Raw genomic sequence first — 19,274 nt, 5'->3', positions numbered from 1 at the left:
TTGATAGATCACACAGACAAGACACAAATAAGGATATGAAAGATACGAAAAACAGTTTAAAATCTCTATCTGGAGAATATATATTTGCTCCCATCACTTAGATGATACGCATTCATATAACACAGATATTGACCACCTATAAGTCACAAAACAGGTCTAAAAACAAGATATGTAGCCTATTTTTGCTGATGACTATGTGATAAAATCAACAAAAAGAGAGTAACTTCCAAATATCTAGAAAATAAAAAACAAACAAAAAAATTTAGGCTATTAATAGCCCAAAGAAGAAGTCATAATAGAAATAAAACACTTGCAACTAAACAATAATAAAAACACTCCATTTCAGATTAGGGATGAAGCTGAAATGGTACATAAAAGAAAAATGTATATTCTTAAAATCTTTGCTTACAAGATAGGATTTTATTTTTTTATTTTATTTTTTTTTCAAGATAGGATTTTAAAAATAAAAATTGCATTTGTACCCAAGTTAAGAAGGTAGAAAAACTACAACAGAGTCAACTCAAAGAACTGGAAAAAGGAAATGATAAATAGATAATAGATAAAAGAAAATCAATTTCATGCACAAATAGTAACAAAAAGAGAAAACTGACAAAACCAAATGCTGGTTCTCTGAAAGGTCTACTGAAAGAGAAAAACTTCTCTTTCAAGATTCAAACTCTCTAAGAGAAGTTCCATGACCACAGAGATTACATGTGTGGTTTCGATGTTGTTAATCATTTCCCCCAACACTTTACCCCTAGAACCTAGTACAGATACTGAAAGACTGGAAATTCATTCACATTCCTTCTAGCTCTGACTTAAAACCTGAATCTGTTATTTACTTTTCTCAATTCGAAATCACAGATCTATTGATTTTTCATCCGTTTGTCATACCTTTTTGCCCACTAAGCTTCCTTGGATAACCTTGTCTGTTTTAACTTCTGATGTAGACCCAAGACCCGGAGCTGTTCCTAGTGATTACCAGCACTTGATAAATAAAGGTCAGCTGATTGAATAAACACTACAATGGAATAGATTCAAGACACAGAGTTTGAAGAGAGACCTATTGGTCATGAACAGTGAGATATACATGTACGTGACTTCGGTGAAATGTCCAGGGAGAGTTGTAGTTTTAGGAGGCCTTGGAATAGAGGTGCCAGCCAATGCTGTGAGGAAAAGGAATCATTTTTTAAAAATTGCGGACCTCTCCATTTTTTAATAACACCTAATTTTCTACTTTAAAGGTAATGCAGAGTCATTGTATAGAATTTGAAAAATTGAGAAATGTACAAAGGGGAAAACCACACACTTTAAAAATGGGTTTGAAAGTGCCTGCGATTCACTTAAAACTCTGGTTATAACAAGATAGATCAATTGTCTGATTGCTGAGGCTAGGACTTCCAGTACTATGTTGAATAGCAGTGGTGAGAGTGGACATCCCTGACTTGTTCCTGATCTTAGGGGAAAGGCTCCCAGTGCCTCCCCATTGAGAATGATATTTGCTGTGGGCTTTTCGTAGATGGCTTTTAAGATGTTGAGGAATGTTCCCTCTATCCCTACACTCTGAAGAGTTTTGATCAGGAATGGATGCTGTATTTTGTCAAATGCTTTCTCTGCATCTAATGAGAGGATCATATGGTTCTTGGTTTTTCTCTTGCTGATATGATGAATGTGTTCCGTGTAAGGTTGTGGGTGGGTGGGTGGCAAAGGATTGGGAGTTGTTATTAAGCAGGCAGAAGACAGGCTCCTGTCCCTTAAAGAGTCCACAATTACATTGAAGGGACAAAACAAGCCCCATGAAATAATCAAGAATAATTCCCAAGTACTACATTATTAGGGGCGTAACCACACATAAAAATTAAAACTGAAATGCTGTGCCGAGAGCCAGAGGAGTAAGTCTATGATCAGTGTGGGCTGGAGAATGGAGTTAGTCAGAAGTTTCACAAAACAGGTAAATTTTTGCTTAGGCTCTGACTGGATCTCCAGGCTGGTAGGTGGTGAGGGTGACAAACAAGGGTAGGGAAGCAGGTAAATGGAAGGGAGAGACTGTATGCTGTTTGTGAGCTCTTGTGTAATGCAATGGTCTGGCAGCCATGAGACCTGAGATCTAGTTTCATCTCTGTCACTTATTCGATGTGAGTTCCTAGAGGAGTTGCCTCAAGCTCTGTACCTTCTTAGGAGTAGAGTTTCTTCTAGCTCCAGATAGTAAAGGAAATACACATCAAATCTGTCATTTCCACCACCACTCACCCATCCTGCCTCCTTTGATTTTCAGAGAAAGCCTGTTGTTAATGGAGAGTGCATGTTGATTTGAGAGGAAGAGCATTTATTTAGGCAAAACATGACTTCCCCAACTATGCTAATTTTTACAGATTTGAGAATGTTTTCCACCTGAGGCAAAGCCAAAGGCAGATTTACATAACGATTGGTATAAAAGCTACATCACCTCTCACTCAGTTTTTCAGCCTGCACCCAGGATGGGAAGAAGCCTCTGAAGCACAAATTTATGTAATGTGAAACTTTCCCTAAGAAGTACCAAATTGCATACTTAAGTACTTGTAACCAGGGATATGTTCAATGTTTTATAAGTACAGTGTAATTTTCAGAATCCACAGGCAATTTGCCTCCCGTGGAGAAATCCTCCTCAATGACTACTACATCCTCCTGCCAAAGGAAGATGAAACTCTGCTGTTTTAAAGGCAATGCCTTCCCTTTTTACCCCCTTGACAGTTTTAACAGCTCTTTCTTTCCCTTCCTTGTCTCTCGCTCTCGCTCTCTCTCCTGCCGTCTTCCTTCTTTCTCTTCATTTTCTTTCTGTTCTTTCTTACCTCTCCTTTCCCGTCTCTCTCTCCCTCTCTTCTCTCTCCCACTTCTTCTGTCCCTGTTTCTCTGTCTCTCTCTCTCTATTTCTAAGTTCCTTTCATTTTTCATATATAAGGCAGCTACACTCCCTCTCTTTTCCAATTATCCATTGAAGTTAAACTTCCCTCTATAACCCTTATTGACAAAGTTTTTTTTTTTTTCCCTTTCTGGGAATCTACATTCAGACAGTTGAAATCTTTCTTGTCAGCTTGAACTCATGGAAAAGAACCAAAGGTGTGTTCAGGTTGCATAATAATAAGAATAATGAAAATTCATGTCAACATGTCAACAAGAAGCCCATGAAAGTGAGACCACACAGTACATTGTTTTATTAATACACCAGTTGAGTAAAAATGTGAAATCTGTCAGCTAGAGAAGCAGAAAATGAGAAGTCTCCGTTAGTATTCTGAAAAGCAAGCTCTTCATTGAGTCAATTAGTTCTTGCATTTCATTCTGGAAATGCAGGAGTTAGATTCTTCACAGGGTTTTTCATTCTCTTCCGCGGTCTGCAACACGTCTTTTTTACCCTGTTGTTTCAGAAATAGCTTTGCCATCATTTAAATGTCATTGGTAGATACCTCTTGAACTCTCATCCTCCTCTCCTCTTCATGTAACCCTTCTCTGTCTTCCACAGAGCCCCAAATGTGAACTTTCAGCCTACATACCAATCAAAATGTGTTTTTCATTTTTTAATTTAGAGCTGCCTAGAGATGGTATTACTAATGGCCATGATTTTTATGCTTTCAGAAATAACAAGATTATTCAGGACCAAAAGTACAGGCATTCATTTTCTTTCTTTCTTTCTTTCTTTCTTTCTTTCTTTCTTTCTTTCTTTCTTTCTTTCTTCTTTCTTTCTTTCTTTCTTTCTTTCTTTCTTTTGCAGTGAGAATAATGTTTATTGAGAATGGCTCATTACAAACAAAAAATATATATGTAGAAAATCTCTGCAATGCAAAAGATCCCTTTTGTCCCTGTGTGGCTGGAGTGAACAAAACCAACTGTCCAGTGTGGCTTTGCTGGGCTCCCTGCATGTGGGCAGGGGTCATGGGTGCCACGTGCCATGGGCAGACGTTCCTGAAGCCTGGGTTTTCTCCAGCCTTGTTTTCATGACATGTGCAAGAACAGGTTTGCATTTGCATCCCATTCCCATGACCCTCCCAGGCAGACGGTACTATCGCAGGCACAGGTAGCTTTCTTGTTAATCTTCTAGAGGGTGACCTCTAATATGTGGCTGGCCCCGGGGACTCAGATGCTGTGACCACCCTCTGTGGAGGCTGCTTTCCATGACAGTTCCACCAGTCATCCAAAGCGTCACTTCTTCATGGCTTTCCTTGATGCGTCTATTCTCACCACAATTTTAGCCAGACCCTTCCTGAGGATTTCCAAATCCCACAGCTGCCACACGTGGTATTCCTGGGTATGAAACTGGAGCTCCCTGGGATCTCGGGCCACCCAACATTAAGGCAAAAGAGTAAGAACAGTCTGAAGACACTGCTAATCTCCGACACCAAGGTGGCTAACCTATTAGCTAACCAGCTAACAGCACCTCCCTCTGGGCCAAAGGCTGCATCTGGTGTTGAGGAGCAAATAGGCTGGGTGGTCTGACGGCCTTCTTCAGCAAAGCCCGTCTCTGGCCCCCAGAGCAGCCATGGTGGGGAGGTGCCAGCTGGCTGCTGGGAGAAGATGCTGAGCCTGTTTGCAGTCCAGAGGGGTAGCAGCTGCCACTGCATCATGCCTTGGCCAACAAGAGACCAAGACGCAGGGGGACGGGGCAGTGTGGTTGCTGGGGCAGCCCTGCTCCTCTACCAGACAGCTCATGAGGGGTGGGTGTCCTTGTCTCCTTTGGGAATGATCCAGTTCCCTTTGTTTTTCAGAGCAGATCTGGATTCAAAACCCAACCCCATCACTGTCCTGGACAAACTCTCTCCAGACTGATGGCCAGATTTTGTCTGTAAGGTAGGGTGAGGGGCCCTGGCACTCAGCATCCTCAGCTGTGAGTCCCTTTCTCTTTGAAAGGGAACTTGGGCTGGCTTCTCTGCTCTGTGAAGAGAGGTGTCAGTGGTTCCGAAGTACCTGTAATCTATTATTGTCTTACTTGAGGGTAACTCTCACTCCCCACAAGTGGAAAAACTTAATTCTCAAAGAAACCAAACAAGCCCCACCCCCCAAGAAAAGAAAAAAAAATTTAAAAAGTAGGAAACAGCTCTAGTCCATGCTATGTGCAGTGCTGTGTGATCCTGGGCAGGTACCATCCTTCTCTGTCAAGACGGAAAAGCCTCAACATTCTGTGCAAAAGGTCCTGGCATGAATATTAGGGTGAGTGGGAGGCCAACGGCTGTCTCCCACCATGGCCTCAACAGCAGGCCCTAGCACCCCAGCACTCAGCCCTGTGAGGCCTGGGGCTCCCCATGCCCGGATAATGGGCCCCACTATCAGGGCTTATGCTAGTGTCAGGAGGCCTCATGGGTTAGGGGGGATCTTTGGGACACAGGTGGCTGGCTGTGTCTGGCCTTCTGGGTCAGGCATTCTTGTACACTCAGCACTTCCAGCTAGCAAGAGTCAGGGCCCTGTCTACTCCCCTGAGGGCCCTCTACTCCACAGTGCTATGGTACCTAGAGGGTGAGGGGTACGGGGCCCAGGGTCCTTCTGGCCTGAGGCCCAGCCATCTCCAGGGCCCAGAGGCCTCACAACCAGCCACAGGAACTTGGGTGGGTTCCCATCTTGTGGCAGGAGGGAGTGGTGGCATCCACCAAAGGGCCCAGGGAGGTCTGTAGCACTTCTGGGGGTAGGCAGTTCTTAGCAAGGCCTGGAGCAGCCCACAGTCCTGGGGGCCAGAGTTGGCTACATGGTCTCCAAACACGTGGATACCATCCTGACAAGTGGCATCTCCAGCGTTCAGCCCCCAGATCTGTGGGGAGACAAGCTCAGGCTTCTCCTGTGCCCTGGATCTGGTATGCAGGCAACAAGGGCACCCACAGGGCTGGAAGTCCCCTGGGCACAGTTCAAGTCAGGCTTGGGGTCCTAGGAGAAGCTCTACTCAGATGCTCTGGGGACACCTCCACCAACCAGCAGGTGCGTAAGGTAAGTGGCAAGATGACACACGCAATGCTGGCAGACAAAGCAGGCATGCCTCCAGCGTCAAGAATTTCCTGGGGCTTTGTCACACAGGCCAAGGCTGCAGTTCTGCATCTAAGCCCGAGCATCTCGGGGCCTGGGCCAAGGCCTCCTGAGTTGGCCAGGCTAGGGTGGGGCAGGGTGGGGAGCCAGGGCCTGGGCACACCAGGCTCCTGCTGTCAGCTATCCAGGTAGACTAAGAGGATGTCCTCATCTGTGCCGTAACTGGTTCTGGCTCCCTCGAAGTTACTGATGCTGGTGCTGCACATTCGGTCGGCGTAGGCTGGATTGTTGTAGAAGATGCAGCCCGTGGCCCGGCTGTAGCCGCACAGCACGATGAAGTGGCCCTGGTAGTCAGGGGTGCCACAGAAGCAGCGGTGGCCACTGGGGGCAAAGCAGGAGTACTTGACAGGACTGGAGCAAAGGTCGCAGTGCAGTACCCCAGAGTTCACCAGCACGATGGCCACGTGGCCCTGTGCCAGGTGCTCCTGGATGTCCTGCACGCTCACTGTGCATTTCTCCACGAGCACCTTGCAAGCCTTGGCTTGTGCAAACAACTGGTTCACCCGGGTCTCCTCTGTGTCAAAGTGCTTCCTGTAGAAGGACTGGTTCTTGTAGCCCTTGTCAACACCCAGGGTCTGTGTGCAGAAGCGGTGCCTCACACCAAAGTGGCGCATCAGGTAGGCCAGATCAATGGTCCAGATGTTCCTGGTTAGCTGCAGCTCCCGCAGGGCACTCTCAAACTCATTGTCGTCCACCTGGCCCAGGTACCGCAGCACCATCTTGGAGCAGGCCAGGCCGCAGTCCCAGTGGGAGAGCTGCTGGATGATGGGCACGGGCAGCTGCACAAAGTCTCCCGGCTCCAGCGGTGGCCCCGCTGCCTCCACCTCCGTCCTCAGGCCCCAAGGCCCCCGCCCGGCTGCAGCTTCGGCTCCGAGTGGGGCGGGAGCAAGGCTGGTGCGTGGCGGGTTCCTCCGCCGCCGCCACAGCCAGAGCCACAGCCGCCGCCGCCAGCGTGGCGGGGAGAAGACGGCATTCATGGTCTTATTTGTCTTCAGTTGATTTCCATCAGAAGGATTGTCAAATGTAAGGCTGAAGGAAAATGAATATATCGTAGGTAAGATGTCCTATTACTTTCTTTCATATCAATCATTTTTAGTGTTTGCAAGTCATCAAAAACAACTAAAACAACCAACAAAACAATAACAGATGCCCAACAAACCTCTAGGTACTTGCGTGTTTTTCTTTCTTGAGATCTATCCACTCTAAATTTGATTTATCATCATTGGATTCTGTTGAGCTTGGTGGGTAGTTCTGATGACGTAGGGAACTTGTTTGTTCCCCTAGTATAAGTCAAATAATTGTGGCACATTAATTCATTTATACATTTTGATCATTTTTAGATGTACCTGTCCACAAAGGGGTGGGGGTTGATGTTTACTGCTCTGGTTCTGTGCTTAGTAATGTAATCAACAAAAAATTTAAAAAAAACAAAAAACAAAAGGAAGGCCCAGATATGCAGGGTTTCTGAGGAAAATTGCAAAGGTGTTTTGAACTTTGGCTGCCTTACTTGGAACTGCTCCAGAAAACCTATAACATGTGGTTACTGTAATTATAAACCACAACCATTAGAGAAGTTCATAGTTTTTAATTATTCACTAAGAAAAAATAATTACTATACTCATACTATTGAACAAGCTTTGCATTAAATTATTAATATAAAATACAGGCTGTACCTTCAAAGTATTCATAGGCCCTTAATTATTTTTTTTTACTTTTTATTTTATTTTTAAGTAATCTCTACACCCAACGTGGGGCTCAAACTCACAACCCCAAGATCAAGAGTCATATGCTCTACTGACCCAGCCAAAGCCTCCATAGGGCTCTTATTTTTAATCTATCATGTTCAAAAGTGTCATGGTTGATGTCCTCAAGCTCAGAATAACAAGGTACAAATGGATCTCCATTTCATCTTATTTTTTCTTGGAGGCTAACCTCTAAGTAGACAGGAATAAGACTTCCTTCACATACTCATAATATATAAGGCCAAACTCATTTGGGCATAATCACTCTGTAGATGACACAAAGATACAGTTTGTCTCCAGAGAAAGCAATCTCTCAAGCATTGTTTTATGAGATAAAACAAGAAAAAATAAAGAAAACTATCTTTTTCATTCATACTACCATCGTCTTGTGTCAAGTACTCATTATTTCTCACTAATGTTAATCTAATACCTCTTACTGTGTCTTGTCCCCTTAAATATATCATATATCCTCTACACTACCTATAGAAGCATGTGTCTACAAATACAAATCATATCACTTCATTCCCCTGAGGAAAAAAAGTATGGATTGCTCACCATATCATTCAGATTTGATTCTAAATACAGCACTTTAACTCCCTTTATCCACTAGTCCCAACATACTTTTTTTTTTAAATCTCATCTCCAACTGGAGCCCTCTACACACACAGACTACAACCACACTGCCCACAAAGTTTAACAAGCAAGCAGCATAAGCTCAAATCTCCATGTATTTACTCACAGCTACTCCCACTACCTGAAGTACATTTTCCATCTAACGAAATTCATTTTATTCATTGCAGCTCACCTCCATGCCACTTTTATTAAACCCACCCTGATTCTTTCAGTTGAAATCAATCTGTCTTTTTTAAGTAACCCCTTGCCCAAGCACTTTGTTTAAACCCTTGTTATAGCATGTAGGTCATTCTAGTACGTGCAGATGGGAGCAACATCCTATGTCTTCTTGGGTGAGTTTCAGTAGTTTGTGTCTTTCTGAGAATCAGTCCATTTCTTCCAGGCTATCTGATTTGTTGACATGTAGTTATTCATAGATACCCTCAAAATTATTTTCATTTTTATATTTCCATAAGGTTGGTAGTAATGTCCCTGCTTTCATCTCTGATCTTAGCAATTTTTAAAATCATTTTTAAAAAGATTTTATTTATTCATGAGAGATACATAGAGAGAGGCAGAGACATAGGCAGAGGGAGAAGCAAGCTCCCCGCGGGGAGCCCAATGGAGGACTCAATCCCAGGACCCTGGGATCACAACCTGAGCTGAAGGCAGACACTCAACCACTGAGCCATCCAGGTGCAACTTGACCTTAGTAGTTTTGAGTCTTCTCTGTTTTCTTGATCAAGCTAACTAAAGGTTGAGGTAACACCCTAAATAATCTTTTGTCTTCACGTGTGTATGGTAATTCTGCTTGTGGCTGCAGTACACTTTTAGTAATATCTAAGCTAGCTTCACAGTGACAGCTCTGACAATACATGTGCAGTGTACAAACTCAACTATTATCAATATATCAAAATACTTGATATGGAAAGATTAAAAGTTTAACACAAATTCATATTATGATAAGAAATTGTAACATTAAATTTACCAATGAAAAAACAGATAAACTGAGTTTTTTTCCAAAGTATCTAAATATACCCTTTAATTTCTTCACCTTTAAGAAAATTGAGGTATAATTTACATATAACATCACTTTCAGATGTACAACATAATGATTCAATATTTGAATAAATTGTGACATGATCACCACAATAAGTCTAGTTAATTTACACTAGCATAGGTAATTACAATTTTTTTCTTATGATGGGAACTTTTTAAGATCTATTCTTTTAGCTACTTTCAAATAGGCAATACAGTATTAATTTCTATATCTTTATTAACTACAGTCACCATGCTGTACATTGCATCCTTGTGACTTATTTTTAATTAGAATCTTCTACCTTTTGACTACTTTTACCCGTTCTACCCACTCCCCACACCTGCAACCACAAATCTGTTCTTTGTATTTGTGAGCTTGCTATTTTTTTTGACTCTACTTGTTAGTGAGATGATAAGGTTATTTGTTTTATCTGATTTATTTCTTTTCACATACTGCTCTCAAGTTTCAACCATGTTGTGGCCAATGGCAAGATTTCATTCTTTTCATGGCTGAATAATAGTTCATTAAATATATATACCACATCTTCTTTATCCATTCATCCATCAATGGACACAGGTTGCTTCCATGTCTTAGTTTCTGTAAATAATGCTATAATAAACATGAGGATGCATATATCTTTATTAGTTCATTTTCATTTTCTTTGGATAAATACCCAGAAGTGGAATTGCTGGTTCATATAGTACTTCTATTTTTAATTTTTCTTTAAAGATGATAGATAGATAGATAGATAGATAGATAGATAGATAGATAGATAGAATAGAGAGATTTTAAGAGTGCATGTTGTGGGTAGGGGCAGAGGGATAAGGAAAGAGAGAATCTTAAGCAGACTCTGTGCTGAGTGTGGAGCCTCACATGGGGCTTGATCTCATGACCCTGAGATCACAATCTAAGCCGAAACCAAGAGCTAGCCACTCACCTGACTGCACCAAACAGGCACTCCTATTTTTAATTTTTTGAGGAATCTCCATACTGTTTTCCATGGTGGCTGCACTAATTCTTATTCCAACCAGCAGTGCATGAGCACTACTCCTTAGTGGATAGCTGAATGATTTATCTTCAAGACTGCTATCTTCTACTTGCTCAAATCTGCTGTTGAGCTCCTGTAGCGAATTTTAAATTTTAATTGTTTTACCTTTCAGCTCTAGAATTTCTATTCCGATCCTTTTTAATAATTTCTATATCTTTATTGACAATTTCTATTTGACATCATTGTTTTGGCTTATTTTTAGTTCTTTGTTTATGGTTTCCTTCAGTTCCTTGAATGTATATAAGCAGTTGATTTAATTTCCTTTTCTAATATGTCCAGTGCTGGGGTTTCCTCACAGTTTTTATTTCTATATGTTTTTATGTGAATGAATCATAGTTTCTTATTTCTTTTCATACCCTGTTATTCTTATTGAAAATTGAAATTTTGAACATTATAATGTGGAAACTGTAGAAATCACATTTCCTTCCCTCTCTGGAGTTTGTTTTGCCATTTTTAATGGCTTTTTTACTTGTTTAGTGACTTTTTAAAACTTTTTTTGGTAAAATCTGTAATCGTTGTCATGTGTGATCATTGAAGTCTGTCTTCCATTAGTCATATGGTCAGCTACAGTTTTTTGACAGTTTTTTTTATTAAAAAAAATCTGAAGCATAAATAAATAAATAAATAAATAAATAAATAAATAAATAAATAAATAAATAAATCTTCCAGTCTTTACAGATTGAATAAGTGTTAGGACTTTTCTAGGCCATTGATAACTCTGCCTTAGCTTTCACTTCCTGCTTACACAGAGTCTTTAGATCAGCAAAAGGTGATGATTAGGTTTTCTCTGGACTTCCCTGAGGAAGTGGGCAGTCTTGGTCATACCCATGGCCATTTTTAATTCCTGGTATATATAGGGCCTTTTAAAAATCCCTTATTCCATCTCATATCTTCTTTCCTAACATCATCTTTCCCAGGTTTTCTGGTCTGCCTGCTGCTTGCCCCAACTCTTGTTTCTCGCCACAATCTGCCAAGAACTAAAACTTGCACCTTTATTTTTTTTTTTTAAATTTTTTTTTTTATTTATTTTTGATAGTCACACAGAGAGAGAGAGAGAGAGAGAGAGAGGCAGAGACACAGGCAGAGGGAGAAGCAGGCTCCATGCACCAGGAGCCCGATATGGGATTCGATCCCGGGTCTCCAGGATCGCGCCCTGGGCCAAAGGCAGGCGCCAAACCGCTGCGCCACCCAGGGATCCCTAAAACTTGCACCTTTAAATACTTCTGAAAATTCCAGTCAAAAAGCCATCCCTGCCCTGGGAACACTCCTCATTAAGCAAAACAGATGCAAGCTCATGGGTTTGTCCTTCATGAACCATCAGGCAGCTCAAATAAGACAACCACAATTCTTTAAGAATAAGGTCTTTATCATTCACTCTGATACTAGCAACCTGCACCATTACCTCATGGCCACTCTCAGTCTAGGAGTTGGCTATTTAAAATGCCACATTACTGTCTTATTGCAAGGCAGCACCTTCTTACTTCATTAAGCCTTACTTTGGTTGTTTCAAAAATTCTACTCTATTCCAGAGTTCTGTAAAAGTTGATCATGACAGTTTTTACCAGCTCATTAGTTGTTATTGTGGAGATGAAATCCTGTAGTTCCCTACTCCATCATTTTCCAGAAGGCATCTTTTAAAACTAATATATACATTCCATATTGGAGCATTTCAATTTTTCCCCAAAAGATAATGTCAGTTTTTGCTTCTGGCTATAAGGGAGTAAAGGTATATAAAATTAACTTCCAGCCATAAAAAAATTAGAAAATTGGATCACATATATGCAACATCTGTTTTCAGTTATTAGACCGAAATGGATAACATAGGATTATGATCCCAGAAAAAAGAAAAAGAGCTTAGCTAAGCCCTAAAATTACCTGGCTTTCTATCAGGAGGAAATTTCTGGGCCTCAGTGCAGGGAGGGGAAACTCAAACAGAGCCTGGTGTACTTGTTGAGTTCAATAAAATAATATATGAGTTTTAAGAGGCTGAGGTAGCTAGATTTGAAAGGCAGAATACTGCAAAAGAGGGAGCTACAAAGAAAAAGACATCTAGAGATTTGTATGAGTAGCTGAATGTTCATTTGCATACATATAAGGTGAAATCCCCCGATGTCTGGAAAGTACAACTTCTCGAGAAAAAATAATTACAAGTGCTGTAAGCCAAACTATCCCGGAGCTCACACAGGGCAAGGGATCATTTGAGTTCCTATTAAGCAAGGTGAAGAGACCTCACTGACAACACAGAGCATTCAGCATGGGCCCTAGGATTAGGCTTTAGTAGTGGGACAAAATTAGCTCTGGTCCAAAGGATAGTGTAGACCCACCACAAAAAAACTATAGAACAATCAGAGAAAGGAGCAAGGTATCTGCAAGTTACTAAAATGTCTGCCATATGCTTAATATATCCAGTGATTTAAAGAAGGATATAAAGAAAATGAGAAAACAGCAAATTATTTTTTTTAATCTAGAGGTGAAAATGCCATATTGGAAATTAATATTTTACTAAATGAGATTAATATCAAATTAGACATTATAGGAAAACAGATACATGAACTTGAAGATCTAGCAATAAAAATTATCCAACACAAAGCACAGTACAAAGACTTATAAGTCAAGATAACATAAGTAAAACATGACACAATATCAAGTATTCTAATAGACGCATGACTGGATTATATATATAATATATACTAATTAATATAATATAGTAATATATACTATATTATACTATGTGTATATAGTACACATAATATAGTATAGTATATACACTATAGTATAGCATCATATAGTATAGTATAGAATAGTATATACTATGTGTATAGAGCATATATTACTTTATACTATATGTACATATATACAGTATATAATATGTATCTTAGTATATGTATCTTAATTAGTGTATGTGTACTAATATTAGTACAAAGGAAGGAAGGGGGAAATGGAAGCCTACTTTTGAAAGGTTCTTATATTTGACATGAAGTAATACAGTATTATTTGAGGTTAGACAATGATAAGGTAAAGGTATATATTATAAAACTTAGAGCAATGATTATAAGAGTAAAACACAGATGGTTAATTAATAAGCTAATTGTGGAGACAAATAAAATCCTAAATAAATAATTAGTTATTCTAAATGAAGGCTGGAAATTGAAAAGAGGATAAAGAGATGAATCAAAAGCAAAGTTGGAGGACTTACATTCCCAAATTTCAACACTTATGAAAAGTTGCGTTAATGATACTGGCATAAGGATAGAAAGACAGATAAATGGAATAAAGTACAGAAATAAACCCTTACATTTATGGTTGATTTATTTTCAATAAACGTGCCAATATAAATCAGTAGGGAAAGGAAAGTCTTTTTAATAAATGGTGCTGAAACAATTGGCTATCCATATGGAAATAAAATCACTTTGAAAATTACCTAACGCCATATGCTAAAGTTATCTCAAATGTATCACAGACCTTAATGTAAATGCTTAAATTATAAAACTTCTGGAAAAAATACCTAGGAGAAAAGTCTTATTAGAGAAGGCAAAGTTTTCTTATAAGGACACAAAATGTATGAACTCTGAAAAATAAATTAACAAATTGGATCTAATCAAAATTGAAAACTTTGTTTTTCAAAGAACACCTATAATACTGAAAAGAAAAGCTCCAAAGCTATTCACAATACTTCTTTCTGACAAAGAATCTGTATCTAGCATATGTAAAGAATCCTTACAAGTCAGTAATAAGAAGATAAGTTCATAATAGTTAAAATAAAAAATGAATGGCAATGCCAAGTGTTCACGTATGTAGAGCAAAGGTAATCCTTTTTTTTTTTTTTTTTTTTTGAGCAAAGGTAATTCTTATGCACTGATGGTGGGAGCATAAAATGATACAACCACTTTGGGAAACAATTTGACAGCTCCTTAAATGTTAAATGAATAGCATGGAACCCAACAATTCCACTGTAAGGAAATCTATTGGAAAGCAATGAAATACATATTCATACAAAAATCTGAACATGAATGTTCATGAAATCTTGATTCGTCCTAGCCAAAAACTGTGAGCCACCCAAATAAATATCCATCAAATGGTGAATGGATAGGCAAATTGTGGTCTAGACAACAATGGAATCATGCTGAGGAAAAAAAACAATGGGTGACTGATACACAAAATAACATAAATGGACCGCAAAACCATTATGCTCAAGTAAAGGAACCAGAAAAAAAGTAATACTACTCTATGATTCCATTTTTTATAAAGCACTCTAAAGGCCAAATTTAATCTGCAATCACAGAAAAAACAGTGATTCTCTGAGCTGAGGGCTGGAGAAGGATGTTGACTAGAAGGGGCACAGGGAAATCTTCCATGATGATGGGAGTACTGCATATCTTGACAGTGGAGGTTGGTATACAAGTTTATATATCTCAACATGCCTCAAACTGTGATCCAAATGGGGGCACAACATTGTAAGTAAATAATCTTTTAATAAGGTTAAGAAGAAGATGGTTTCTTAAAAGTGAAAAAATAAAACAGTATTTTATGGTTCTGTGTGATATGGTGGCTTTTCTCAGTAATAAGATCGATCTGTGTACCTTCTGTCCTTTGAGGGACACTGCTTATTCCTGCTCCTCCATTTACCCTGGATCACTTGCCTTTACCTGGAACTAGACACCTAGAAAAGAAATTATAGTGTACTCAGTGCAGCCATTTAAACATGCTGGTTTACACAAATTCAAAGGGCACACGGAAGAAGGAAAAAAGGAATAAAAGAGAATGAGAAACAGGAAGGAAGAAAAGGAAGGAGGAATAGAGGAAGGGAAGAAGGGGGAAAATCATGACAGAATAATACAGAGAACATCAAGAGCCATAAGTCTGATCTAATCCTGGCTCTCCCATTGTTTTAGCCCATTCAGGCTGCTGTAACAAAATGCCACACACCAGGTGGTTTATGAACAACAGGAATTAATTTCCCATAGCTCTGGAGGCTGGAAATCCGAGATCAAGGTGCCAGTGTGCTCAGATGAGGGCCCTCTTCTGGGTCTCAGATTTCTTATTATGTCGTTATGTGGTAGAAGGGTCTAAGGCGCTCTGTGGGGTCTCATATAAGAGCACTACTAACTTTCTTCATGAGGACTTCACCTTGAGGATTTGGGCACCTCCAAAGGCCTCACCTTCTTTTTTTAAGATTTTATTTATTTACTCATGAGAGACACACACAGAGAGAGACAGGCAGAGGGAGAAGTAGGCTCTCTGCAAGGAGCCTGATGTGGTACTCGATCCCAGGATCCCAGGATTATGACTTGAGTCGAAGGCAGACGCTCAACCACTGAGCCACCCAGGTGCCTTGGCCCCACCTTCTAATACCATCATATTGGGCATTAAGATTCCAACATACGAATTTGGGGGGATGCAAACATTCAAGCCATAGCAACCATATATTTTCAACCCCAAATGAAGCCACCTTTCCTCTCTGTGCCTCCTTTTCCCTACTTGTAAAAGAACAGAGAGTAGGGGTGGATTAAATCATTTCTACGTTCTAGATTTCTAAACTTCTGAATTTTATATCTCTAAAAAAGTGATATATACATTCAAATCCCATTTTTCAAAGAAATCAAACTGATTTGGTTATGTATTCTGATATAGTGAGGTGAGAGGTCAGCGGAATAGGTTCTGCAACCAGACTTCTTGGGTTTAAATCCCTGCCCTGCCACCGGTTTGTTTGTGACCTGAACAGATGACTTCACCTTGGTTTCTTCCTCAGTAATACAGAGACCAATATGAAGTATCATGCGGCTACATTATGTAGCTGTGGGTCTGATGAAATGAGCTCTATGATGCATGTAAAGTGCTTAGCTCAGTGCTTAGTCCATGGCAGTCCTCTACAAATGCTTGGTATGATGCAGGAAGTCAGATGGCAGGCCTTCGTGACGCTAGTGCCACACCTACTGATAAACATTCAAAGAAGAGGTAACCGCAGAAGGTCTGCTCCAGAGACCAATGTCAGCATGATGCAACTACAGAACACTATCAATAAACTTACACCTCCTTTAAACATTTATAAGAGGGCAGCCTAGGACGAGGCACCTGGGTGACTTTGCCCTGCCTCTTTTTCATGCTTTGCCCTGTCTCTTTTGCAGAGATGTCTTTATTTGAGGGGTCAAGCATCTTCCATAAAGCGGCTTTCATTTTAATGGAGCCTGTGAAAGCTCCCATAGAGAATGGAAAACACTCCCTTTGTTATAGTCAGCCAGGCTCTTCCTCAGTAGATGCATCCTAATGATCCAAACACGAGTAGGTCAATAGAATATTCAACTTTGTAGTTGGCTTGGAACTTTCTGCTAATATATTCATAATGGTTTTCAGCACACATCTTCTCAGCTTTCTTTAAGAAAAATCCTATCAGGTTGGTAATTTGGTCAAGTCACTGAAGGAGGAACATTGTCAGTTATTCTTATTGATAATGTACAAACTGCTTTTTTTTAATGTTTCTGGGAAATACTGAGTTTTTTCCCAAAGCATTACAGACTGTTTAAAAAACTGATTAAAAAATATCTGTTTTGGATTCATTAATCAAGTCCTGAAAGCAATAGCCTTAAAATGAAGCCAATTTAGAGACAATGAGGAGCCTTCTTTTTTCCCCAGAAACAAAGGTGCAAAATTAATAACTCTTTTGTCCCCCATCACCCTCCTCCCACCACGACGTCCTAATTGCCTTCAGGATACATCCAGAGAAATTAACTGGATCCGAGAATTTTCTTTGATTTCCTCCTTTTTCTAACTCTCTCTTTCCCAAACTGACATCTTTTACAATTCACCTTTTCCTCATAGATTTTCTAAGTGAATTTTTGTCAATAATATTGCTATCAGAGAATCTATTTGTGTTTTAGCATCACTTTCAATGCCTTAACCCAAAAGAATATAACAATTTTTGATAAGGGCAAGCCTTTAAGGACATTGGGGACATTTCCTTGTGCTTTTTTTTCTTGATAGAGATAATTGAAACTAGAATGTTCTGAAGGTAGCCCTTTTCCCCTAAAAGTGTCTCTGAAATATTCTCTGGAAATATGCAAGTGATTAAAAAAAGAAGATATAGCTAAATTATTGGAAATTCTTTAAAAAATTCAGTGGGGTATCCAGGAGGCCGGGGATTATCAGTTGTCTTGGGTGGTGTGCTGTTTTGAATAAACCAATATCAGCTGGTAGAGATTTTATGATTCTTTCTACTCCTGGGTATTATAAAATAGAAATACCATATTACTCAAGACTTTCAAGTTACAAAGTTTGTTTTATTTTTTCTTCCCTCACATTTATAGTTTTAATGTAAACTGAACAATGATCTAAAGATAGAGCAATTAGCATTAGACCCTTTCAAGGATTCAAAAATCTGTACATTTTTACCTTCTCCTCTCCTTTATTTTCAACTGAATGCCAATCAGTCAGTCCTTAATAAGCTCTTTCACCCTCTCTGTCTCTCCCCTCACTCCTCTCTTCACTCCCTTTCTCTCTTTCTCTCAAAGCCAAATATGGCTGATCATCAAGTACTGGTACACATATCTATAGTCCTATCCCCATAACTCAAAATGAATTAGTATTGCCAACAACTTGGTCAGTATAAACAGCCAGAAAAATCAAGATGACCCATATAACCAGAAACACTTGCTGAGATCACTTTTTTATAGCTAAAGACTACAGATTCCCCATTATCCTATACTGGATAATATCCATTATCCTATTATTGGATCTAGGCAAACGATAAAGGGAAGGCATAGATCCACTCATTCATATAGCTTTCATTCATGGGAGACCGCTGATCCCTATTATTTCTGCCTATAATAATGATTGACACTTACTGAGCACTTAATTGGGACAAGAACTGTTCTAAATGTTTTTTTTTTAATTTTTTTATTTATTTATGATAGTCACAGAGAGAGAGAGAGAGAGAGAGAGAGAGAGAGAGGCAGAGACATAGGCCGAGGGAGAAGCAGGCTCCATGCACCGGGAGCCTGATGTGGGATTCGATCCCGGGTCTCCAGGATCGCGCCCTGGGCCAAAGGCAGGCGCCAAACCTCTGCGCCACCCAGGGATCCCTGTTCTAAATGTTATATATGCAATACCTCATTTAATCTTTTCCCCTGGATTATGCAATAAGTGCTATTTTTGTCTTCATGTTAAAAATGGGAAAACTAAGTTACAAGGAAGTTAAGTAGCCTGCAAAGTCACAGAGTTAGTAACAGACAGAGCCAATGATTTGAGTGCAGCGGTCTGGTCCCTACAGTAACTGTATCTTTAGAGGAAATCTGGACATTCTCTGGTGATAATAGTAGACCTGAACAGAAGTGGTTCTTTTGAAGGATGAAATAGGTTGCCTACTTTTAGGTAGGAATGAAGGAGTCAAGATATGCACTAGCCACATCTAAAATTGTTTCCTCACCACCCAATTACAATACTTGGAGTTTGTTTGTTTTACTTTGAATAGGATCATAAGGTTGCTTTTATAACAAGAATTTACCCAAGAATGGTAGTATATTAAAACCATGGCCATCCATTACCAAGTTGGCTACTCATCAGATTTATTAGTAAAATGAAGGAACACTCAAAACAGGGAAAAGGACACGAGATATGGTTTCCAAATTACACCAGTGTACCACAGGAAGATACAGGAAATTCACAGGGGCGCTGTGGGATATTTTAAAACTTAAAGGGAAACAGTATGATATTTGACACATACCAGTCAGCACACTGAGTACTAGCTCAAGATATTTCACAATTTCAACATTAGATTGTGCTACATTGTTTCTGATGACAT

At 39.8% G+C, this 19,274-nt stretch overlaps 1 protein-coding gene across 4 annotated transcripts in view; it reads right to left on the bottom strand.

Annotated features, from left to right (window-relative positions):
* Positions 1-503: 503 nt before the first annotated feature.
* Positions 504-19,274, bottom strand: part of LOC112649444 (protein GUCD1-like) — a 61,988-nt gene continuing 43,217 nt past the window's right edge. For 2 of the 4 annotated variants that reach the window (XM_035712210.2, XM_049107452.1), the window contains exons 2-3: positions 15,061-15,140; positions 504-7,068 (exon numbers count right to left, since the gene is read on the bottom strand). In XM_035712210.2, coding sequence (XP_035568103.1) covers positions 6,156-7,016 — 861 coding nt within the window. In that variant the 5' untranslated portion in view covers positions 7,017-7,068; positions 15,061-15,140 and the 3' untranslated portion in view covers positions 504-6,155. The remainder of the gene's footprint in view (positions 7,069-15,060; positions 15,141-19,274) is intronic. The other 2 variants (XM_035712213.2, XM_049107453.1) reach the window with 1 other exon arrangement.

Source organism: Canis lupus, chromosome X, assembly GCF_003254725.2.
Source record: "Canis lupus dingo isolate Sandy chromosome X, ASM325472v2, whole genome shotgun sequence".
NCBI classification, from domain to species: domain Eukaryota; kingdom Metazoa; phylum Chordata; class Mammalia; order Carnivora; family Canidae; genus Canis; species Canis lupus.
This window is presented reverse-complemented; position numbering and strand designations above follow the sequence as displayed.